Source organism: Peromyscus maniculatus, chromosome 18 (genome assembly GCF_049852395.1).
Source record: "Peromyscus maniculatus bairdii isolate BWxNUB_F1_BW_parent chromosome 18, HU_Pman_BW_mat_3.1, whole genome shotgun sequence".
Lineage (NCBI taxonomy): Eukaryota > Metazoa > Chordata > Mammalia > Rodentia > Cricetidae > Peromyscus > Peromyscus maniculatus.
Window position 1 is genome coordinate 15,111,901 of NC_134869.1, and position 26,162 is coordinate 15,138,062.

The 26,162-nt window shown below is 41.8% G+C and overlaps 1 protein-coding gene across 2 annotated transcripts in view; it reads left to right on the forward strand.

The window, feature by feature from the left end:
- The window catches only part of Bltp3b (bridge-like lipid transfer protein family member 3B), a 74,978-nt gene that overhangs the window by 22,568 nt on the left and 26,248 nt on the right, over positions 1-26,162 (forward strand). For both annotated transcript variants that reach the window (XM_006979821.4, XM_015998449.3), the window contains 8 exons: positions 9,634-9,796; positions 10,894-10,932; positions 12,603-12,694; positions 15,032-15,221; positions 17,094-17,234; positions 18,819-18,989; positions 22,634-22,814; positions 24,994-25,077. In XM_006979821.4, the coding sequence (XP_006979883.1) occupies positions 9,634-9,796; positions 10,894-10,932; positions 12,603-12,694; positions 15,032-15,221; positions 17,094-17,234; positions 18,819-18,989; positions 22,634-22,814; positions 24,994-25,077 (1,061 nt within the window). The remainder of the gene's footprint in view (positions 1-9,633; positions 9,797-10,893; positions 10,933-12,602; positions 12,695-15,031; positions 15,222-17,093; positions 17,235-18,818; positions 18,990-22,633; positions 22,815-24,993; positions 25,078-26,162) is intronic.

Here is a 26,162-nt window from a genome sequence, read left to right on the forward strand (position 1 = left end):
TCTGAAAGGTGGACACGGGAACGTGTACCAGCAGCGCATTGACGGGTGGGAATTGAGAGCACAGAGCTGTTCCAAGGCAGAGCTGGCCGGTGGTGGGGGGCTAACTCTGCCAGGGGTGAGCCAGGTGCTTGTGGAGTTTGGGGCTTGTGGAGACTGCTGTAGAGAGGCTGCAACAGGAAAAGCCCAGACGCGCTCAAAGGGCTTGGGGAAGAAATGGAAAAGCCAGCTGGTGACTTTGGCAGGTGCAGCTCCCTTGTGCAGCTCCAGCGGGCAAGCGGCTATTGTGAATTTGTGCCGCAAAAATTGGATGCCAGATGAAGCGTTAACCTAGTTAATCTTTATCAGTAAACAAATTGGGAGTCAGATATCAGGGTAGGAACCTGAAATATCAGAGAAGCAGCAGAGCTGCCACCAGTGACTCCTACCTCTTCCTTGCCTCCATCCAAAAGGACTGAGATCCTCTCTCTGCCCTGCCTTTCCACTTCCTCTCCTATCTGTCCTGAGTCCTCCACAACCTCGGTGGTTAATTTTGGTGACTTAGTGGCTAGCTCTGCCCTCTGACTCCAAGCAAGCTTTATTAGCAGAACATGATCAAAATACTACACAACATTCATTTGCTTGTAAATTTTATTGCAGAAGATTGCATATTTTGTTATGCTAAGAAGCTAGTAAATTTGTTTTCATGTATTAGGTGTGAATTAAGATGCTTGTTAAAAATAGAAGCTATTTTTGTTTTTAAGTATTTTTAAAGTTTACTACGTTAAAAACACGATAGACAGGTTAGAGAGATGGCTCAGCAGTTCAAAGCACTCTTTGCTCCTGCAGGGGACCCAGGTTCAGTTTCCAGCACCCACGCGGTAGCTCACACCCATCTGCAACTACAGAGTTCCAGGGGACCCAAAGCCCTCTTCTGTCTTAACAGACACCAGGCACTCATGTGGTACACAGATAGTCATGCTTGCAAAACACTCGCAAAAAATAAATAAATGTTTAACAAAATTGGTATAGCCAATAAAATACACACATTCACATTAACATTTGTCTGTTACAGTGGCGGAACACGACTCATGTACACTTTAATACGTGTGTGTGTGTGTGTGTGTGTGTGTGTGTGTGTGTGTGTGTGTGTGTGTATGTGTAGGTTAGAGCACACCCTGAGGAGTTGGTTCTCTCCACAAGTGGGGTTCAGATGTTGTTTGACTTGGCAGCAAGGCTGTTACCCGCTGAGCTATCTTACCGACCATATACTTCTGTTTTGTTTGTATCTATTTTATTAATTAAAAACATTTTTAGTTTACGTGTATGGCTGTTTTGCCTGGGTATATGTCTGTGTATCACATGCCCACAAATGTTCCTGGCACCCATGGAAGCCGGAAGCTGTAGTTGGATCCCCCAGAGCTAGAGTTATAGACGGTTTGAACTGTCAGGTGGGAATTGAACCTGGGTCCTCTGCAAGAGCAGCCATTGCTCTTCACCACTGAGCCATCTCTTCATCCTGGCCATATAATTTTAAAATAAGCCACTCTGCATGCCATAATGTTGAAAATTTACTCTGTATTTTGAGTTTTCTAAGGAATTATTGGGGCTGGAGATAGTGGTTAGAGCACTCATCTAGCATAGGTGAGGAGGCACTGGGTTATCTTCCCAACGAGAGAGAGAGAGAGAGAGAGAGAGAGAGAACAGGAAATGAATAAGAGTTTTGCCGATCTCCCTTCTCTGGGGCCATTCCCCTTTGACATATTTGAGCCAGGGAGTTCTCCTCTGTATTATCCTTTGAGTTCCTGTTAATATACTCCTTAGGTTTTCACAGTTCCGTTCTTCCCTCTCTTTCTGTCTTCCAAATAAATATTCTCAAGTGTAAGGCATTGGGCTAGGTTTCTTCCCCACCCCCACCCCCTTGACACTTTAGCTTTAAAATAGTTATGTACCTTTTTAGATATTTAGTGATTATTCACTAAGCTAACATGATTGACTTGATTCAGATTAGAATGTATTCTACTTAGAGCCAAGTCCAGTACTATGCCCCTTTCATTGATAATGTTCATGAGAATTACTACACTGTCTGGGAACTTCCAAAGGAAACTTAGGAGAGAGACTCTGCAGCAACACTTGGAAAAATACAGGTGGCCACATCACTCTTCCATACGGTAATACTTGATTCTAGTGTTTTCCCCTTCTGCACGTGGGGAAAACATGCAATATACACTTAATGAAAGTCCGCTCAGTAGATGGCAGCGACAGTCACCCCTCAGTAAACGGCAGCGACAGCAGTCACCGCTCAGTAGACGAAGGCAGACGGAGGAGAAGGGTTCTTAACGACGCCTGGCTAGGATCGGCTGGTTCACATAGCGCCCACTTGTAAGATCATTTTAGTGCATTTTCCATTCTACGGATGAGCACATGTGTCAGAGAGGTGACACAGTTGTGGCGGAACTGGGATTCAGACCTCTTTGTGTCTCATCTTCAGGCCCAGGCTCCTTGCAGAACCAAATTGCTATGAACCAAATTGAAACAATTTGCTGTGAATTACGTATATTTTGATCCTTTCTATCTTTCACCTTTTGCCAGGCTTTTCTTTTTGTGTTTTGTTGAAGTTTTGTCTTTATGAAAGTTGTAAATACTCCTTCCAGAGCACTTACACATACTGAGAAGTATAAAAATGAAGAACTAAGCCTAACGCACCCCTCCCAACTCTAGGGTGTTAGTTTTCACGTGTGTTCATGAGTTGTTCAGTGCTGATCTACATAGTGAGTTCCAGGCCAGTCAGAGCTGTATGAGGGCTCAATAAAAAGGGGGTGGGGCTTACTATTCTTATGTAGGACCCAGGATCAGTTCTCAGACCCCACATCAGAAGGCTCACACCCACCTATAACTCTTCCAGGCACCTGCATATACATGGTACATATAAACTCATGCATGCGTGCGTGCGCGCGCGCGCACACACACACACACACACACACACACACACACACACACACACACACACACACAATTATTTTTCTGGAGCTAGCAAGATGGCTCAGTAGTTAAGATCACTGGCTGTTCTTCCAGAGGACCTGGGTTTGATTCCCAACACCCACATAGTGGCTCACAACCATCTGTAACTCCAGTTCCAGGGGATCTGACAGCCTCTTCGGGTCTCCTTGAACACCAGGTGCCCATACATGCAGATAAAATATTCATAGAAAATAATAAAACAAAACCCCTAGCAAACTACACTTAAAATTGTTTCCAGAGATAAACAGTTTTGCCTGATAAAAAAATGAATAGAGAGTAAATATCTAAATGTGCCTGGTAATTCCATATACAAAATATTTCTCTTATATCAAATGTGCCATAGGCCAGTTGGTGATAAACTCTGAAAGCGAAGCATATGCAAGATTTAACAACATGGGCCTGAGTGTGTAGCTCAGTTGGTCTATTGGTCTAGTGCTTGCCTAGGATGTACGAAGCCCTGGATCCCATGTCAGACATACGAATGCTTGCCTGTAATCCTGGCATTCAGGAAGATCAGAAGTTAAGGTCATGCTTAGCCACATAACAGGTTTGAGACCAGCCTGGGCTACATGAGACAGTCTCAAAAAAATCAAGTTTGGTAGTTTTATAGATTGAGAATGTGTCATCGTCTAGAACAGTGCATCATAAAATAAATGATAGGAAACTATTTCTTGGAAGTATTTGCTCGTCATGTATAAGGGGAAACATTTTTGTGTTCCAGAGTGTAGAAAAAGGCCTCCTCAAGTGTAGAAGCCAAGTGCCTTTTCCTGCTGTCTCTAGGATGCAGAGCTTTCTGTTGACTTTCCGGTCCCCTCAAGAACTGACATTTCCTCACTCAACTTTGTAAACACAACCAGGAGAACTAACAGCAGGTTCAGAGTCTCTGGTTTTCTGTTGAGGTCTTTGACCCATTTGGAGTCTTGTGCAGGGCGATAAGTATGGCTTGATTTGCTTCTCTACACACAGACATCCGGTTTGACTGGCACCCATTGTTGATGATGCTGTCCTTTTCCCCACGTGTATTTCTGGTTTCTTTATCATCATCGGTAGAGCTCAGGAACCAGACTGCCTGTGTCAGTTCCTGACTGTAGCCTTTGTATGTCTGTGAGCATGTTATTTACCATTTTTAAAATTAAAAAATGTTTTCATTATTTTGTATGTATGGGTTTTTGCCTTTATGTGTGTCTGTGTACATGCCATGTGTGCATGCCTGGTGCCCAGTGAGGCCGGAACAGGGCATTGGATCTCCTGGAACTTGTGAATTGCTATGTGGCTGCTGGGAACTGAACCGGGTTCTCTGAAGAGTAACACCAAGCCATCTCTCCAGCCCATTATTGACCATCTTAATGACTCAGTTTCACCACTTAAAAATGTAAAATTACATTTACTTATTTATTGTGTGTGTGCATGTGTATATGTTATAGAGTGAGTGTGGAAGGGAGAGGACAACTTGCAGAATTTGGTTCTCATCTTCCACCATGTGGGTTCTCAGGCTTGGCGCCAGATGCCCCCACCTGCTGCTCCATCTTGCCAGCCTAGTGTCTCCACTTTTAGGATGAAGGCTATAATTATACATACTTCAGAGAGTTATTAGCTCAGGTGAAGTCTATAAAGCTCTTCAAAATAGTCCTTGATGGAAGTGTCAACTTCTGATAACAGCCTGCCATTGTTACAGTGCAAACAATCCAGAAATATGCAGAAAAGAATGGCTGCCGACTTGGAGAAGCCGGGAAGTGTTTCTTAGTTCCATTTGACCCGCATAGTCTGTTACTGTATCAGAGAACCTGACACAGGCTATGTGGGAAGTATTTAGCTCACAGTTTTGAGGGCTTAAGGTCCAAGTGGCTCAGGATTGATCCCTGGCTACATCACCAGGTGCAAATGGCAGATAGCAATGGCTATAATACACTGGGAACAAACAAGTGATTATACCTTAAATTCTAGGAGTCAGAGAGAGTGGGAATGAGAACAAGACAGGGGGACCAGAGCCCTAAGGACCTAAGAACCAGTCACAGGAGTCATCGGTCAGAGGCCTGACTCAACCATCACTCCTGAATTCAAGGGACAGCCAGTGGCGGAAAGGTGGGGCAGCAATAGAATCTGTGTGACCATAACGTAAAGACAAGATCAAGCATTCAGCAGGAAGAAACAGTAGCTCAGGGGTGGGAGGGAGGCGGGAATTAAGGAGTCTGTCATACTGTGCTCTGGCTGGTCCTCGTCTCCGTTCTGGAGTTTCTAGGTTTTAGAGAAGTCAGTAGAGAGTGGTCCCCCCATTTTGTGGGATGGACTGGGGGTTGGGGGTCGGGAAGAGAGGCAGTCTCACCATGAAGTGATCTGCCTAAAAATCTGTCCCAGAGTTCTAAGGTGACTACAAGTTACGAGCAAAGACCAGAAGCTTCTAGATGCTGCTCCAGGACAGGTGGAACCTGGGTAAAAACTAACCTCTGGATGTCCTTGCAAATCTTGGAAGTACTTTACTTTTATCTTGGTGCCTTAGTCTGGAAGGGAGTTGAGTTAGGATGAGTGTATCTAGGGCTAGCCAATCCTGGGTTCCAGTTTTATGCAGATCCTCCTTAAATGGTTAGTTGGCCTGTGTGCAGATCTGAGCAGGAATCTCATCTGAAATTGAAGACAAAGAGACAGATGCACAATGAGGGCCCAGTTGTCAGGTAATTGTGTTGTTAGCTATCCATTGTGACATTTGTAGGCCTGTGTGTGTGTGTGTGTGTGTGTGTGTGTGTGTGTGTGTGTGTGTATGTGTGTGATAAAGCAGCTCTAAGTCATCGGGCCCCACCTCTTTTGTTGTTGTTGTTGTTGTTTTCAAGACAGGGTTTCTCTGTGTAATTTTGGTGCCTGTCCTAGATCTCACTCTGTAGCCCAGGCTGGCCTTGAACTCACAGAGATCTGCCTGCCTCTGCCTCCCGATGCTGGGATTAAAGGTGTGTGCCACCACCACCCAGTGTAGGCCCCACCTCTTTAATGTCTCAGTCTCACACCAAGCCTTTATGCACAGGGTTCTTGGGGGAGCATCTATCATCCGGACTACAGCACTACACCATAAAAGAGAGGTAGGAGTTTGCTTGGTAGAGGAAGAGGTAGGCATTCTGGAGCTTTGAGATGGCGGATACGGAAAGAAGAATGGTAGCCAGGTGGTGGTGGCATAGGCCTTTAATCATCTTTAATTTCAGCACTTGGAGAAGAATCAGGTGGATCTGTTTGAGTTTGAGGCCAGCATGGTCTACAGAGTGAGTTTCTGGACAGCCAGGGCTACATAGAAAAACCCTGCCCTGAAAACCAAAATAAACAAATGAATGAAAGAAAGAAAGAAAAAGAAAAACAAAAGAAAGAAGAATGGTGTTCTCAGAAGCTGTTGTTGGTCAGTCTGGCAAAGCATCTAAAGGATGAGATGCACTTAAATGTGTTTAACAAGGGAGTTTCCTTCCTCATGTAATTATTCACCAATTTCTGGTTGTTCCTGAGATTAAATGCTGAATTCTGAATGTGGAATGTAACACTTTTATAACAGTGATTAGTGATTTTGGTCTCCATGAACTTTGACCTCCTTGTGCTGACAAAAAACAAAAACAAAACAAACAAGCAAACAAACAAAAAAAAACAGAACCCACAGCTGTCAGGACCATGGCCCAGGAACATAGATTCAGAGAACCCCAAATACCAGTTCCAGCGTGGTAACAGTTTCATGAAGCTTTTATAGTAAAAAAGCAAATAAAATCATAAATCAAGTCACATCCAATACATTGGTGGAGACACTAGGTAGGCAGGTTATAGCCCAGTGGAAGAAATCACTGCTGTGGGCTCCAGGTGATGTCTGATGACATGCTTAGTCTTTGGTTGGTGAAACTGAGTGGTACATTCCCATGGATTTACCTAGTAGTTACAGGGTGTCAGGTGAAACACAGAGGTGGGCAGGGAATGGATATTTAGGGGGCTTAGAGAGCCCAAGGTAATTTTGCTCTCAGCTGTATCATTCTGATTCCCCACGGTCACAGGGCTTTAAAAAGTGCCTACTTATTCCTGTTGTGTATGATGGGTGTGCATGGGTGAGAGGCACACTCGTGCCACTGAGCGGATGTGAAAATCAGAGGACAATGCAGAGGAGTCCTCTCCTGCCCCTGTGTGGGTCCAGTGCTTGAACTCAGGTCATCAGGCTTGGTGGTAAGTACCCGTAGCTATGGAGCCTTCCTGTAGGCCTAGTAATGCACTTATAAAGAGTGGCCAGGTAAATTTAGAGATTTTCATTTGAGAGACGGGGTTGTTTTCAGGTGTGAGTAATATATCTGAAAGTCCTGGAAATACATTTGTAGTTTACTGTTATTGTTTGTGATATCAAGCATGTAAGTCCAAGTTCCTCATTCTGTCTGGCACACAGGGTAAATCTTTTAAAAGGATTTTATTTTAGGGTCTAGAGCAGTGGTTCTCAACCTGTGTGTCTTGACCCCTTTGGAGGTTGCCTATCAGATATCTTGTATATCAGATATTTACATTATGACTCAATGATAGAAAAATTATAGCTATGAAGTAGTAGTGAAAATAATGTTACGGTTGGGGTCACCACAATGGGAGGGTCTGTATTAAAGGGTCACAACATTAGGGATATTGAGAACCACTGCTCTAGAGAGCTATGGCTTAGCTGTTAAGAGCGCTTGATGCTCTTCCTAAAGACACTAGTGCAGTTTCTAGCACCCACATCAGGCAGCTCACAGCTGTCCAGCTAGAAGGGATCTGATGCCCTTTTTTGGGCACTTAAACATGCACATACACATACACACACACACACACACACACACACAATCAATCAATCAATCAATCAATCCATCAGTCAATATTTTTTAAAAGGCTTTATTTAATTTATGTTTGTACATGTATCTATGTAAAATGTGTTTGTGTGAATGCATGTGCGTGTGTGTGTGCGCGCGCGCGTGCGCGCGCACGCGCGCACTCATGGAGGCCAGCAGAGCGTGTTGGATTTCTGGAGCTAGAGCCACAGCTGTTTGCGAGCTGTCTGTTGTAGGTGCCGGGATCTGAACTCCACCCCTCCTGATAGATAGAGCAGCGAGTGTCCTTAGATACCGAGCCGTCATTCCCGTCTCCCGTCACTCCCGTCTCTCCCCTCCTGGGAAAACTCTTATAGCACATACACTGTTACATTGACTTGTTTCTAATTAAAAATACCCATTAAATGCTTTGTTGAATTATCTCAAGCAGTATGTTAAAAAGTAGAGATGAAATTAAAAATGGAAATAGGAAAGGTTTTCCACAGATATCCCCTAATACAAGATTCATTACAGAAACTGTTGATTGCAGAGCCGTGGACAAATCCAACACATGGTAGACAAACGTGACCGTCGAGCTACATCCCCAGTCCTTACTACGTGAAAGCCTTTTAAAGAATGCTTCTTAGGGCCGGGCGGTGGTGGCGTACGCCTTTAATTCCAGCACTCGGGAGGCAGAGGCAGGAGGATCTCTGTGAGTTCGAGGCCAGCCTGGTCTCCATAGCGAGTTCCAGGAAAGGCGCAAAGCTACACAGAGAAACCCTGTCTCGAAAAACCAAAAAAAAAAAACAAAAAAAACAAAACAAAACAAAAAAAACCAAAAGAATGCTTCTTAGAAAAAGATGGTGGAGAGTCCAACTGCAGTTAACGGTTCACTGTCCTTAAGATTTCCAGCAATCATTAAGTACTTTACATTTCAGTTTCTGGTTCCTGTAGCTAAACCTATAGAAAGGACAAGGGGCGCTTCTAGAATTACCTCAGAGCTCAGAATAACTGATTTCTAGAGAGTTACCCAGAGGACACCAAAACCAACCTCTAAGTGGAGCTGTGTGATTCCCTTCCTCAGAACCTTTAAAAACACTATGCATGTGCCAGAATTTATTTCTGAAATAGTTTGGGTCGGTTCCTAATGCTGGGAGTAGCCAGGCGATCCTCATTATGACCGTCGAGCATCGTTCTTGGGATGATGACCGACATCTGCTGCCATGTGAGCTGCTGTTAGAGGGGCCCCTCAATTCCCTTGACTTCTTGTACCTTGGTTAACAGCACAGTGGTGTCTCTCCTCTGTGATGGAGTCTACAGTGAACAAAATGTGCTAGGGAGTGGGTTAAGACCATAGTGCCTGGAAAACGGTCGTGTGTCCTTCCTACATTTTCATCCAGTTTAACAGGTGATAAGAACCTGCCTTCGCCGGGCGGTGGTGGCACACGCCTTTAATCCCAGCACTCGGGAGGCAGAGGCAGGCGGATCTTTGTGAGTTCGAGGCCAGCCTGGGCTACCAAGTGAGTTCCAGGAAAGGCGCAAAGCTACACAGAGAAACCCTGTCTCGAAAAAACCAAAAAAAAAAAAAAAAAAAAAAAAAGAACCTGCCTTCAGCTGATGATAGGAATATGACATTCAACTCTGTGCCCCTACGTTGTAGCCTTAATATTAGAGAGCTTTGGCTTGGCTATGAGAGATCAAGCAACAGTGAAAGACAGTGGACACAGATAACAAAATCCCATCCCTGTGATCTTCCGGTGTTCAGTGTTGCTGTTACATTTTTAATACTCTGTATTTGCTAGGATGACTCTGGGGCACATTAACTAACACTAAAATAAATGTAACTTGTGTTTCCTTTCAGATTTACCAAAAACTTATCTCCTGACAAAATAAATCTAAGCACCCTGAAAGGAGAAGGCGAGCTGAAGAACCTGGAGCTGGATGAGGAGGTGCTCCAGAACATGCTGGATTTGCCCACTTGGCTGGCTATCAACAGAGTGTTCTGTAACAAAGCGTCCATCAGGGTAAGACTGGGATGGCTGGGGAGACTTCACATGGTGTCAGCTTCTGGTCCTCTCTAGCCTTGAACATGAGTACTCAGCTTCAGGTCATTCCATAAAGAAGCATTTTGTTCCTACAGCTTATACAGAAACTAGCTACATAGATGATTGTTCATCCCTTATGAGTGCAATTGAGGTCATACCAATAACTTACAGTTACATTTTGTTTAAAACAATTTTATTGATAGTTTGCTACAATTACTTGGTTATAAATTAACTACTTCACTTTGGCATATATTCAATGATAATCCCCCCCTTAGGATTTCTTATCAATTGAAATGATTTAAATTTATATGCTTTATTTTAAATGTGACAATTGTCATTTGTTACTGTAGACATCATGCTATCGTGCTAGTTTAGAGTTTTATCCGCTTTCATGTGTTTGTTGGTAATTTGGAGAAATTTAAGGATTTCTATTTCCTTTACTATTGTTAACATTGTCCTTACTATTCTCCTGACGTTTGTGTCTAATCCTATGTCAGTTCATCCAACCTCGTGCTGGTAGAGGCCAGGCTTAGACTGAGAGCTGACTCGGGAGAGACAGTGTGTGCTAATTTTTTTTTTTTTTAATAAAAGTAAAATTTGTGTTTCCTTTGGAAAAGCGTTCTGTGTCCTTTGGTATTCATCATTACTTTGGGTCTATGACTCAAATATTAACCAAGATATGACTGGGTCTATTTGAACATTGTTCCTTTGTTGTAGCTGGCATTTTTCATCAATGATTTGGATTTATTTGAATAGCTGCAAAAATACTGGTTGGAATTCTAAAGTCAAACAAATTGATACAGAGAACATTGATTATGCTTTGTTGAGAATTCTTAAATTATATAATTAAAATGTATTTTAAGGACTGTTAAAACATGTAAATTATCTTATATAGATAATTTCAGTGATTTTCTCCTATAACATAAAGATCCTGATTTCAATTGTATAGTAATTTGCAGTCTGGGAGAGATGTATATTGTAAGTTGCTGCCTATCTTCTATATACAGAGATGTCTGTTGATTAGTATTTCATATAATTTTTAATAATTCATTTTAAAGAAAATATTTTATTTGTAGATTCCATGGACAAAACTGAAAACACATCCCATCTGTTTGGTGAGTAGTGAAACTGTTTGAAAAATAAGCATTTACAAGTGTAAATCAACTATTCTATAAATATTAATATTTTGTTTCTTGGACTTTCCATCTATTAGCTTTTGCTTTATTTTTATTGGGCTTAGTTTTTTTAGCTGTTGTATGAGAAGCTTGAACTTTAAGAGGGATTTTAAAGGTTTTATTTCTAGGACATTGTATCCAGTTGGTGTATTGCATATTTTCATTCTTCTCTGATGTATTATAGAATTACTTCAATAACTTTTGACCCAGGCTTTTTGTGTTTTTGCTCTCCTTGGGAAGTTTGGTCACGTGTTCTGTAATGTAAAGAAAATTGAGTAAGATAGATCACTTAACCCCTTTGTAACGTAATTTCTTTATTGATTCTTTGGGAATTTCACATCATGCTCCCTAATTCCACTCAGCTCCGGTCCCCCTAATATCTTCCCCTAACCCTTGCAGGGTCCCCCCCAAAAGAAAGTTAAAACAAATCAAAACAAAACAAAACAAAGACAGCAAGCGAACAAGAACAAAACAAAGACAGCAAGTGAACAAGAACAAAACAAAGCAGAGCAAACCCTTGGCCTCCATCTTTCCCGCCTCTCCAGCCCCTCTTCATTTATCCTCAAGGTGTGGGAGCGGAGTGTCACATAGTAACCCTTTTGACCCAGTAAAGTCACAACTTGCAGGAGTTGGTTCTCTCCTTCCGCCATGTGTTCCAGCATGGAAACCCAGGTGTCCACCTTGACAGCACGTGTCTTCACTGATTCACTCATTCATTCCAGATTTTGAGGTGGTGTTCCAGACTGAATCTGTGTACTTGAACATGTTAATTCCTACCCCTAGCCTAGCCTCATTCCATAAATATTCTTTATGAAATCACCCGTTTTCTCTCTTTTTCTTCTCTCTCTCTTTCTTTTGTGTGGTTTTTTGAGATAAGATTTTTCTCTGTGTAGCTCTGGCTGTCCTGGAACTTACTCTGTAGACCAGGCTGGCCTTGAACTCACAAATCCACTTGCCTCTGCCTCCTGAGTGCTGGGATTAAAGGCATGCACCACCACTGCCCAGCTGAAATCACCGGTTTTTTGAGCTGAAGAAATTTATATTTTAACAGAGGTTGACTGAACAAATACACAATAAAATAAGATGATTTTTAGATAGTGATAAATGCTATATTTAAAATGTAGAATGAAGAAGTCTGGATTTGTAAATGCACTCTCTATTAAAAGCATTAGATCTATCCTCAAGAAAAAAATTACCTGGAAAAGATAGTTTTCTTCTTATGAGAGTGTTTGCCTTGCTCATTTCATAATTTGCTTAGTTTATGTCTTATGTCTCAGATTTCAAGAAAAGACTTCTAGATGTAGTTCAGTCCCTTTCATTAATATATAATTTATCAGTAATGTGAGGATACAAATGGGATTAGAGTTTATGCTGCCATTAAATCTAGTGACCTCATCAGTTAATGACTGCTTCTGTATTTCCTCCCCCAGACTCATAGACTGTGTATGTAACCTTTTCCACCAGGAGATCAGTGCCTCATGGAGGACTGAATGCTTTCTTCCCTTTTAGCATTTTTGCAACTGTTAACTTTGGCCCTAAATAAATGAAAGAAAATATACTTCATACTTTCACAGTGCACATAGATCTCTAATTATTTAATTTTGTATTAGTCTCTAGATAAAGTCGTAATGGAAATGAGTGCATGTGAAGAGCCACGAGCCCCTAACGGTCCATCACCGATTGCAACTGCTTCAGGACAGAGGTAAGCCATGCCCTCTGCTCTCTGTGGCTACCACAGGGTATTCCTCTCTATGGCGGCGGTTCTCTTATCTGCAGCAGCAGGACAGGAAGAATATAAAATCCTTTCACCTCAGATACCCTCTGCTTAAGCTACCTCTTTATGAGACAGTTTCCACATTTAGTTAGTAGCAGATTATTTTTAAATTTTATCATTTCTCTTGATTATCATATTGTTAAATAGTAATGAGTAGCCGAAGGCAGTGCAGAAGAGCTTAACATTCTATAAATCAGATACTCTTTTAATTTTTTATTACTGTAGTTAACTGCAGATTCACTTTCCATGTATTCATTTAACTGTGACTAGTGACATTCTAAAAATACTAGATGGAAAATTCTGGAACTAAACAATTCATAAGCTTGAAAAATGTATGCCATTATGAGTGTCATGAAAGACTGAGGTTTAGCTGGAGATGTGAATCATTCTTTAGTCCAGTGTGTTCATGCTGTATAGGCAGTTAGTCAGCAGCTGCCTGGGTTATTGGTCAGCTGTCATGTATCGGTGCTTTCTTGTATATAGGAATTCACAAAGATCATAGTATGTTAGCTGTTTGCTTTATTTAATCTCATCACATAGGCCTATATTTCTTTTACATTATCACAAGAAGGGTGTGTTTAGCATAAGATATTTTGAGCTGGGGATGTAGCTCAGTAGATAAGAGTATTTACTTAGCAGGTTCAAGGCCCTGGATTTATCCAGCATTACATACAGCAAATGTGGTTGTGTATGACTGGAATCCCAGCCCTCAGGAGCCAGAGGCAGAAGGATAGGAGTTCAAGGTCATCCTTGGCTACTTATTTGAGATCCTGTTTCAAAAACAAAGTTATCTTAAGAATGTCTGTATTCTCCTAACTTTTATTACCATGTATTGTTATAATTGCTCTTTTATTATTAGTTACTGTTAACTCTTGTGTCTAACTTATAAGTTAAACTCCACTGTTGGTGTATGTGTATAGGAAAATTAGCGTATGGAGTTCGGTAATATCTGTGATTTCAGGCAACCACTAGGAGTCTTGAAACTTTATATTTCTCTGCACTTCATTTCCTATGCATCAGTGAACTCTTGTCATTCCTAAATAATGTGGGAGGCAGAGGCAGGTGGATCTCTGTGAGTTTGAGGCCATCCTGGTCTACAGAGTGAGTTCTAGGACAGCCAGAGCTACATAGAGAAAGAAAAACAACAACAACAAAAAGATAGTTAACGTTGGACTGTTACATAAGCTTTGTTGAAATGGATTTTTTTTTGTTTTTTTGTTTTTCAAGACAGGGTTTCTCTGTGTAGTTTTGATGCTTGTCCTGGATCTCGCTCTGTAGACCAGGCTGGCCTTGAACTCACAGAGATTGGCCTGGATCTGCTTCCCGAGTGGCTGGGATTAAAGGCGTGCGCCACCACCGCCCGACTGAAACTGGAGCGGTAGTTTAGGAGTTAGGTGTACTTGCTGCCCTTGCAGAGATCCAGATTTGGTTGCCAGCACCCACATGGCTGTGCACAACCTTCTGAAATTCCTGCTCCAGCATCGTCTTCTGGCCTCTGTGTACTTACATACATGCAGGCCAAATACTCATATGCATAAAATAAAAATACATCTTAAAAATATTATTTAGGAGCTGGTGGGAGCTCAGCACCTCTGCTCGGGGCTCCGGGGATGCACACGGGAAGGAGCGAACCAGCTTAGGCTGATCTGTGTGTTAGTATGATGTCATCTGTTCTGTGCTGAGATGACATTGGCTGCAGAGCTTAGATTTGGACCAGGAGTAACAGTGACAGGGAAGGTGGCTGTCATGTTAACTGTATAATTCTCTATCTAGAGACTTGAGATTTCATAGTATGGATTAAAATTTATGTAGAGTAGTTGTACTACTCTAGATTGGTTAGAGTCAGAAAGAGTTGGAGAAAAGGTAGAAATACTTTTAATATTATTGTAAGGTAGGAAAGCGTATAGTAAGACTGATTTTTTTTTCCTTTTTTTTTGCATTTTTTACTTGGAAACTTGAGTTAGATATTAGGGCATTGTATATATAGACTTATGTAAGACTATTAGCAGTGATTTTTTTTAAAGTGTTATTTATTTACTATGCTTACAGTATTCTGCCAGCATATATGCCTACATGCCAGAAGAGGACACCAGATCCCATTACAGATGGTTGTGAACCACCATGTGGTTGCTGGGAATTGAACTCAGGTCCTCTGGAAGGGCAGTCGGTGCTCTTAACCTCTGAACCATCGCTCCAGCCCCAGCAGTGATTTTTAATGACTTGATTTTTCCTTTATCTTGTTTCTGTTTTGCTTTGTTTTTCCAGTGAATATGGCTTTGCTGAAAAAGTTGTGGAGGGAATTACTGTTTCTGTGAATTCTATTGTCATCAGAATTGGAGCAAAAGCTTTCAACGCCTCCTTCGAACTGTCTCAGCTCCGAATCTATAGTGTCAATGCTCACTGGGAACATGCAGACTTGAGGTTTACTCGGATCCAAGATCCACAAAGAGGAGAGGTAAAAGGCTTTTTGTACTAAAAAGCATTTTAGTTGTTGATAAATAAACAGAGATATTTAAAATTGCACCAGCAGCCAGCAAGATGGCTCAGTGGTTAAAGGTATTTGCTGCCGATCCTGATGACCTAAATAACATCCCTGGGACCCAAAGGAGAGAACTGGCTCCTGCTGAGGCACATGGGTGCCCACACATATGTACACATAAATACACATGCACACAAAATCAATTTAAAAAGCAGCCAGAGGGACGGCCCAGCAGCTAGTACTTGATACTATTGCAGAAGACCTGAGTTTGATTCCCAGGACCTGCACTGGCAGACTCACAGCCACCTGTGACTCCAGTGCCAGTGGGATCTGACTCCCTTTTCTGGTTTCTACAGGTACATGCACATATGGTACACATACATGTACTTAGATATACATGCATGTATAGATGTTACAGTCTTATTAAATAAGAAACACAGAGCCAAAGGCAGAGTTAAAAGCCCAAGAGGTCAGAGCAGTAGCTAAGAGCTGAGACTTAAAACCGCCTTCTTATCACCCACTGCTGCTGTCCTTCCCCTCAGCAAGAGATCTACTTCTTGTGTATCTGTCTTTTTATTGACTTTCTGTTGTGCCTTCTCATTGGTTGTAAACCCAACCACATGACCTTCTCATCACTACCTGTCTATACAGACCTCTAGGTTTCTATGGTTGGTATTGAGATTAAAGGCGTGTGTCTCCATGCTGGCTGTGTCCTTGAACACACAGAGATCTGCCTGTCATGTGATTGGGATTAAAGGTGTGAGCCACCACCATCACACGGCTTCTGCTACGGCTTGCTATTAGCTCTGACCCCCAGGCAACTTTATTTATTAGCATACAAATAAAATCACATTTCAGTACAAATGAAATATCACCATATACACGTGTACACACACACACACCCACACCCCAAAATAAAATAGTTACATTTATGGTTGCCCAGAATCACATTCTAGTAGATTTCTTTCTTCTGGACTTATAAGTATACTTTTCTATTAACCTAAATAATTTAATTATAAAATGTTGGTATTTTAATGTTTTATTATATACATCTTTCACCTTATGAAAGTAATGAGTCCTACTTTTTAATTTAAATTTTTTGTGTGTGTGCGTGCATGTGTATATACATGTACATACATGTGACTATTTATGTGTCTGTGCATATGTGTGTGTGTGTATGCCTGTTCACGTATGTCTTTGCGAGCATGTGTGCATGTGCGTGTGTATGCACTAATGCATGCATGCACCATGGCATACATGTGGAGGTCAGAGATCAACTTTGTGGAGTCTCATCTCTCTTGTATTTATGTGGGTTCCAGGGATCAAGCTCAGGTCAGCTTTTTGCAGTAAGTGCCTTTAGCTCCTTCTGGGTTTTATTCAGACACTGTTTCAGACCTGACTCTAGAGCTACTTGTTGATTGTGTTGTTTCCTAAATGAAAGTGCCAAGAGTCTCATGGATGAGTAAATTCTGAATGTACACTGCTGAGTTTGATGAAGAGTAGAAGTAGCGTGACAAACATTTTTAGAATGTCACAAAAATTAGTTGAGAAGGTACATTAGCTGGGCGGTGGTGGCGCATGCCTTTAATCGCAGCACTCGGGAGGCAGAGGCAGGGGGATCTCTGTGAGTTTGAAGCCAGCCTGGGCTACAGAGTGAGTTCCAGGAAAGGCACCAAAGCTACACAGAGAAACCGTTTCTCGAAAAAACAAAAACCAAAAACCAAAAACCAAAAACCAAAAAAAAAAAAAAGAGAGAGAGAGAGGAGGTACATTATTTCTCTGCTTTCATAAATGTACACTTTCTCATTTTGCATGAGTGTGTGCTCCTAATCTCTGTTTTCTCCTTAGATTCTGACATTTAAAGAAATTAATTGGCAGATGATTCGAATTGAAGCAGATGCCACCCAAAGTTCACATCTTGAAATTATGTGTGCTCCTGTTCGATTAATAACTAACCAGTCAAAAATCAGAGTCACCCTTAAAAGAAGAGTAAGTACAGTGGTCGTTTTGGTCCCTATGTTGGTGATAAAGCAGGCAGGAGATGGTCAGGTGGCACAGGGACAGGGTGAGGGGTGGACCTGGACGCTGTCGCAGACAGAGACTGGGATAATGGTCTATGGAGAGCTGTGTAGTTACAGCACTCCTCTCTGAGAGATGAGGATTTAAGTGCTCAAAGGTTAGTATTCCTAACAACTGAATGGATTTTTATTTATTTTTTACAATAATTGGGTTATTTTTATTTTATGTGCGCTCGTATTTTGCCTGCATGTATGTCTGTGTGAAGGTATCAGATCTTGGAGTTACAGACAGCTGTGGGCTGCCATGTGGGTGCTGGGAGTTGAACCTGGGTCCTCTGGAAGAGCAGTCATTTCTCTTAACTGTTAAGCTATCTCTCCAGCATCTTTTTATTTTATTTATTTTATTTTATTTTTTTAAGATTCAGATAGTTGTTGAATATTTACTGTCTTACAGTTTCATTTCACAGGCTGGGAGTGTAACTTGTGGTAGATTGCTTAATTAGCATGAATAAGACCCTGAGTTTAGTCCTTAAATGCAACGGGGGGGGGGGGGGGTGAAGAAGTGGAGGAGGAGGAGGAAGAGGTTTCTCTTACTGAATTTTGCTCAACCATGGTTTTTATTATTGATAGCCAACACTTTAACCATCAGTAAGTTTTTAAGATTTGGCTGGGGGGGGGGGGGGGGCAGGCGTGGTGGCACACAGCTTTAGCCCAGCACTTGGAAGGCAGAGTTCTGGTTACCCAGAGATCCTGGCTCAAACAGACAACAAAAGATGGCGCTGGTAACTTAGAAACTATATATAAATGAAGAAGCAAGCAGGAAGAGTATTGGAGCCTGAGAGCGAGCGCAGTGGGGTTGGTGATGAGCTTTAATGAGGAGATGATACCTTTAAAAACAGGCCCAATTACAGACTCAGCAGCGTGCTCTGTGCTCTGTGTCACTGGCATATTAACGTAAATGGCTGTGGTAAGCTCCAGGAAGGGAGGCTTCTCCGAGCTTCCCAGAGATTCCCAGAAACGTGAACCGTGGGTGAAATGGCCTTTTGTATTTGATGACTTGTAATTCCACTTTCCCAGGTAGGATGAGTTCAGTTAATAGAAGCGATTAGGCGCCGTCACCTGCACATAGACATTACACACATGCTGTGTAATTTGTACTGAAACCTGTCTGTCTCTTTTAGCGCTATCATCCTTAGCTTTGGGAAATAGTCTTCTATCTTATAGGCACTCAATAAATACTTGTTACATTTTCATTATTCTTCATCTCGTAGGAAGGGGAACATGTGCCATGCTGTTAGTGGAGGTCAGAGGGTGGCTTAGGGATGTTGGATCTCGCCTTCCACTATGGGGGTCCTGAGGGTTGGACTCGGGCCATTAGGCTTGGTGGCAAGTGACTCTGCCTACTGATCCATCCTGAAGGCTCAAATACTTAATTAAATGGAGGCAGTATCCACGTCCACATTTAATCCTACTAACAATCTTTATGCTGTTAATAAATGTAAGGGTGTTATAAGTTTTAGTCTTGGATTAATTTTCTAAATCACTTTTATTACAGTTGAAAGACTGCAATGTCATCGCAACAAAGTTAGTGCTAATACTGGATGACTTGTTATGGGTTTTAACGGATTCCCAGTTGAAGGCTATGGTGCAGTATGCAAAGTCTCTTAGTGAAGCAATAGAAAAATCAACAGAACAAAGGAAGAGTATGGCTCCTGAACCTGCACAGGTATGCTACAAATTCACAGAAAAAAAGACAATATGTAACTTAGTGTCAACAGATTGGTGAGTTGGTTATTTCCTTTATGTGATATTGTAACACTGAAACCAAGTATCTTCTTGGTTAAATCCATTCAAGTGTAATGTTATATGTGACATTACTGTGTGTCTAGTGCTTGTTCTGCTTGGAGCTCTTTGTCCAGGGCACAGAATTATTGACGGTGTAGCAGTATTTGATGGTATAACCTTATGTGTGCACACCCATGGGAGCATGGCGGACATAGGAGTGTGTTGAGTCTCCTGCTTCATCTCCTGCACCTTATTTCCTTGTGATAGTCTCTCACTGAGCCTGCTGCTGGAATGGCCGCCAACCCCAGGAATTCTATCACGTCCTCTCACAGTGCTGGGGTTGGAGTTGGCAGTGTCCCACTTTTAACGTGAGTGCTGGGCACTTGAACTCAAGTCTTCATGCCTGTATAGTAAGTGCTTTTATGCACCAAGTCATTTCCTAGCCCAGTAATCCTTTTCAGGAAGTTAAAAAAAAAAAAAAATCAGTGTGGTGAATTATTGTGTACCCTAATAAAATTTGCCTGAAGATCAGAGAACAGAACAAGCCACTAAAGTAAACATAGAGGCCAAGCATGGTGGCACACACCTTTAATCTTAGCATTCTGGAAGCCGAGATCCATCTGGATCTCTGTGAGTTCAAAGCCACCCTGGACAAATGAGATTGACTCAGTCTAGGAGAGAAACAGAGCCAGGCAGTGGTGGCACACACCTTTAATCCCAGTATTTGGTATCACACGCCTTTAATTCTAGCACTAAAAGGAAGTTATATGGTGGGCGAAGAAAGTTATATAAGGCTCGAGGAGACAGGAACTGAGGAACTTCAGGCTGAGGAGTCCTAGAGGTGAGACATGGAGTGGCTTGTTCCTTTGTCTCTCTGATCTTTCAGCATTTACCCCAATATCAGGCTCTGGGTTTTATACTATAAGACCAATTAGTTTTTGTGTTAGAAATGAGTTTAATTTTTTGAGGTAAAGGGCAGAAAAACCTGGGTGTGTAAGAGAAGGCACTGAAGGCTGGCAGCGTAGATAGCTACACAACTGTCCAGAGACACTAAAGCTGAAAACAGCTTCCGCTAGAATTTTCTGATGACTGGAGCTGGGTTGGCCATAGGGAATCAGAAGCGTCATTTAACTGAATAAAAAAGTTTTTTTTCCAGTCTTTCCCAGTATTAAATCCTGATTACTAATACATAAACATCTTTGTAGAAGGGACATGGAAAGTTCCAGTGAGTAGTATATTTGATTATTTTTTTAAAAGTAGAAGTAAATTTCATAACTTCTTGTCCTAAAATTTTGTGAGATGATATGAAATCATACTTCTATGAAGTTTTTTAACACACTAATATTAATATCTCTGAGCAATCTTAGCTTGTTGGTAATGGAGCTTGGTACATGGACGTGCCATACACTGCAGGCTTTCGTGCTGTTCACGCTGGCTTGCTTACAATTGGACGGAAAAGTAGACGTGTGATCCCGCCTTCCATAGCTTGAGAGTGTTGGGGAGAGGGAAATCGAAACACCTGGCTTCTCCATCAGTGCTAAGGGAAGAACCAAGAGAGAAGGCAGTGGATGAGTGGGGGGAGCCCCGGAGTTTAAACTGACTGCAGAATCTGGGGAGGCTTTGCAAGGAACATAATGAGATTGTGTCTTAGAGTGAAGAACCAAGCTAGGGAGACGGGTCGGTGGGAAAGTGCTTGCTGGACCATCTTTAGGATCCAAGTTTGGATCCCCAGCACCCTCAAAACGTCTCTAGTTCCTGCCTCTGTGGCAAGATGGGGTGCAGACAGGAATGTGCCTGTGACGAGATGAGGTGCAGACAGTGTGTGTGACAAGATGGGGTGCAGACAGGAGAATCCAGGAAGTTGTGGGCTGAGCTACGAAAGAGAGTTCTTGTCTCAAATTAGGTGGAAGGTGAGATTGTCCTCTGACCTGCACATGCTGACACAGAGAGAGAGACCTGTGTTCACATAACACACACTCACCCTACACTCTTTTCTGAGATTTGCATTTTAAGGAAATTGAGTTCTATACCTGCTACCTTAATGTGCTCTTTATTTCTTCTGACCTCCTGAGAATATGCTGGTTTTGGATGTTACACATGTTCTCCCGTGCCAGAATTGCATTTACCCTCTTAAGATACTGAAGTCACCCTCTTACAAATCTCCAGTCTGTGATGGATTTGTCCAGGAAGAACAAATACTTCTGGGAACAAAACAGGAAATTTGAATATTTGCTGCCAGAAATGAATGATTCTCATGACTAAGTGACGAGTGACTTCCATTATTTGTTTTGAATATACCATAGAAAGCACTGTAGAAGGATTGGGTTATTGGAAGTAATATCATATGGTAAAGCGCGTTGTCAATCCTGGCACGTAACTTGGAGTGTCAAGTACCGAATTCCATTTTTAAAACAAATCCCCTCATCTGCTCTACCTGTTGGTGTGAGCAGAGTTTTACAGAGCGTATAGCCAGGGAAACAAGTAAAAACCTACAGAGCTGACGGCGAGTCCCATCTCATCCTGCCCGTTTTGTGATGCTTATCCAAGTGCCGCCTCCTGAGCTCTCTGGGGGAGCCAGATTTATTTATTTTTACTTTGTATTGTTGTGGGTTTTTTTTTTTTTTTTTTTTTTTGAGACAGGATCTTACTATGTAGCCTTGTCTGGCTTGGAACATACTTTGTAGACTAGGCTGGCCTTGAACTTTAAGCTCAACCTGCCTCTGCCTCCTGAGTGCTGGGAGGTGTGTGCCACCATGTCTTGTCCTGTCAGCCTAATTTTAAATTTAGGGACAGCCTACGGGACTAGAGCAGGGCAGTTTTCCTGCACAAGGGGACTGTGTAGACAAGAGGGACCTTGTACGTTTTGGCATCTGGGTGCTAGTAGGAGTTTTCTCGGGGGCAGTTTAGTCGACACATGACAGTGTCATAGTGTCATAGCCTCATAGAAGAGGAGCTAATGAGGAGGACAGAGAACGGAGCCAGTCTAGAGGAAGTATGTGCACGAGTTTTTGATAATGGCTCAAAAGACATAACAAACCAGATTGGAAAGCAATACCTTCATTTTCCGGAAGTTACGGATAAGGATTAAGAATGATAATATGGCCGGGCGGTGGTGGCGCACGCCTTTAATCCCAGCACTCGGGAGGCAGAGCCAGGCGGATCGCTGTGAGTTCGAGGCCAGCCTGGGCTACCAAGTGAGCTCCAGGAAAGGCACAAAACTACGCAGAGAAACCCTGTCTCGAAAAAAACCAAAAAAAAAAAAAAAGAAAAAAAAAAAAAAAGAATGATAATATGTAGTTTTGTTAGCCATAAAAAGAAATACAGAGGAGAAAGCAGCTTTGATTGAAGAGGTAAAGATGAGAAAACTAAGAATGTAAGTGTGTACAGATATTTACTGAAATTTATTAGGCTTGCAGTCAGATTGTGTATAGTTTTGTTTTTATATAATTCATAAGGTATTCTTAAGGCAGCTGAGCTGCTGATACAACATACACTGTATCATGCTCATTTCTCGTGAGTTGCTTGTTCGTGTGTGACATTCTGAGGATGTGAGCAGGCGGTGATGATGTGGTTTGGAATCTTTAGAGCTCTACTGCAGCCTCATCCAGCCAGCACGTGAAGACCCCACAGGCTGCCAATGCTCCTGATCTCAATGATGGAATTGTCAAATTCTTCAATGACTTTGATGTTAAGGAAACCTCCCACCATCTAGTGATTTCCCATCTAGATCTACACATCTGTGACGATATTCATGCGAAAGAAAAAGGTAATCTTACATCAAACTATTTGCCTTTTCTACAAATTGACTGCAATACTGTATTGTTTATTATGCATAGTATCTATTAAAATATCCTCATTCAGATTGGTATAGAAAGGAAACATTTGAAACATTGAGGCCAGTCTGCATAAAGAGACTCTGTCTGAAAACAGCAACAGTAACCAAGACTGAGTAAATGACATCCTTGAATAAAGTAACTTCGAATTGTCTTTTGAAACTATCTATACATTTTATCGTATAGTCCATTCATAAGTGTTTACATGTGGTAAGCATTGTTAATTAACTCACCTGTCTATCAACTTGTGTTGTCTTGTAATTTGCCTGCAAGTGTGTCTGTGCACTGGTGTGTGCTCAGTTCCTCTGGAGGCCAGAAGAGGATGTGGATCCCTTGGCAGTAGAGTTACAAATGGTTGTGAGCTACTGTGTGGGTGCTGGGAATTGAACTCAGGTCCCCTGGAAGAGCAGTGAGTGCTCTTAACCTCTGAGCCATCTCTGCAGCCCTGAAGCCATGTTCTTTGTGCACATAAAGACAACTGTGTGGCTTTCTAACATTGTGTCCCCTCCCTCAGCATTTCATAAGGAAACTGACTCCTGTTTCAGTTCGTGTTCCTGTGTTCATCCTTATTGAGTGGACTGGGGTAATAGGACAGGCAGGAAGCTGTCCCTGGTCACTTTGAAAACCCACGTTCCACACTTGGAGTGCTCGGTATTTCTGCTTCTCTCTCACAGGGTCAATGGCCCACTAGAGACCGTGTTCATATTGTTTTGGTGAGTGTTAGAAGGAAGCAAAGATCCCTTAAAAATGGAGATATTTGACCTGAGTTCTTCAGGCCTGTGTCAGAATATCTTTTGGGTTTTATTGTTTTTAAAGCTGAGAAAGTCTTAGGAGAAGCAATTATTCTCCAGCCATCAGAGAAATGGGGAGGAGTCGGCTAACAAGCGCAAGGATAGAGGGAGCTGGCCTAGTGTACAGGCTTACAATCCCAGCACTGGGGCCTCACGGCAGGAGGATCACCAACTCAAGGTCTGTGTTTCTACACAGTGAGTAGCTACAGAGTGAGTCCAGAGCCAGCGTAGGGCGAGTTAATTAGACCCTCTCTCGACTTTCTTCCCTCACGTCTGGGGGAGTATCTCTGTGATAGTGCACATATAAGACATGTGAGAGGCCCTAGGTTCAGTCAGTCCAGTACTGCCCAGAAGTGACGGGATGGAGAGCAGAAGATGTGGGGTTTGTAAAGGAATTTGTTGTCATTTTCTTTGCCCACTTTGTGTCTTTTGGTTTATAGTTGTCATTTTCTGCTTTAGTGATTGAAAAGGAAAAACCCAAAATTTTTTAAAGCACAGTAACAAAACGAGCTGGTGAAACTAAGCATTTTTGCTTAGTATTTTCTAAGACCTGGCTTACCTGCTATTACTCCTCCTAAGTACCCTGGATGATGTCTCCCACACTGTGTAGGTTCTGCAGTGACTTCTCCCTCATAAGTGCACTGGATGATGATGTCTCCCACACTGTATAGGTTCTGCAGTGACATCTCCCTCATAAGTACCCTGGATGATGATGTCTCCCACACTGTATGGGTTCTGCAGTGGCATCTCTGTTGTGAAATCTTAAAGGCTTCAAAATAGTCATCAGTTTACAAAAAACTCATCTGATGGTAAAACTAACCAAGACACTTTTATTACCTACCATGTTTATTTTACCTGTTTGGTAGGTTTTATTTCAGAATACTATTTTCATTACTGAGCACTACCTCAGAAACTACTCATAATGTGCTTTGTACATACCTTTCCACTTTCAAATAACCAAAACAAATAAACAAAAATTCTGAGTACCGAAACAATTAGCTCCAAACATGTGGAAGCCAGAGGAGAGCATTTGGGAGACTTTCCTCTATGAGAGCTGGGAATTGAACTCAGGTCCTGGGGCTTGCTGACAAGTGTTTTAATCTGCTGAGCCCTCTCACGGGCTGACTTCAAAGGCTGCAGATGAGGACTGGAGCTATGCTAAAAGTTGCACTAGTTGATATAAACCAGTTAATCACTTATATTGGGTATGTATACTTGCTGTTGCTACTTGGAATCTGATTTAAATGGAAAATTCAATGTTTCAAATGTTTACTTAGTGTTTCTGTCCTTTTCCCTCCCTCACTTCTTTTTCTCTTCCCAGAGTCCAACAGACGTATTAGTGGAGGTGCTATGCAGCTCTCCTTCACACAGCTGACCATAGACTATTATCCTTATCATAAAGCAGGTGTGTATAGTAATTTATTTAAAATACGCAAATCTTGCTTTTAAAATGACAGCCAATTTTTTAAAAAATTTAATTGTTCATTTTTTTTTTTTTTTACTTATTAGGAAGAAAAGAGATCACGATATTGTTACTGTTTTTCTTCTGGCAGTACTTTACCAAGAATATAGAATTGTCTTAGACATAATGAGGTTCATGTAGATTATTAGAAACTGTAATTAGAAACTGACCGATTCGGGCTAAGGCATCACTAAATGGTGGAGAACTTGAATAGCTTGTGTGAGACAGCATCACAGAGCGAGTGGGTGGGGAGAAAAGGGAGAAGAAGAGAGAAGTAGAATTGTCTAAATCAGTACTAAATACATGTTTTAAAATATAAAAAATCGGATTATAACAACACGTATTTATATTATTTTGTGATTTGTGACAAATCAAATCGTAATAGTTTGAATTTTTAAATAATTTTGGAATTTTCCCCCACTTTTCTATATTTTCTAAATTCATCAGTAAATAAGATTTAATAGGCTCTTTAATCATCAAGTATTGATATGTTCTTTTCTACCAAATAACAAAAATAAAATAGGATAATTTATTGCCAAATCAAGTAATTCAACCATCACACCTATGTCTGAGATTTGGTAGTATTTGTTTTCATTTTGTTATTTACACTAATAAGAAAACAAAAACAAAATATAGAATTTCTAGGACTTTTAAAAAGTAGTAAGATTTTTATGTCAGGCTTCCCGTCAGTGCTTATCACTTCTCTGTCGGCACAGACAGGGTTGCTTTTGGAGGGCATGTCTCAGGGCCTGCCCTAGTTGGGAAGGGTTCCAGACCCTTTCAGCTGGCCGCTGTGCTGTCCAGGCCTGTGAGCCCAGCACCGGGGGCAGGAGGACACCCAGCAATGCAGCCTCAGTCTGGAGGGAAGAGAAAAGCTTTCTGACTGTGGAGATTCTCTTTATTTTAGAAGGGAAGATAGTCATGGAGCAGACTTTATTTTCTCAACTTTTGTGTGTACCTGCAACTTCTCTAAGTCATTACAAAGAAACCTAGTCTGGATTGTGTTTTGTCCTCTCCAAACATGTATC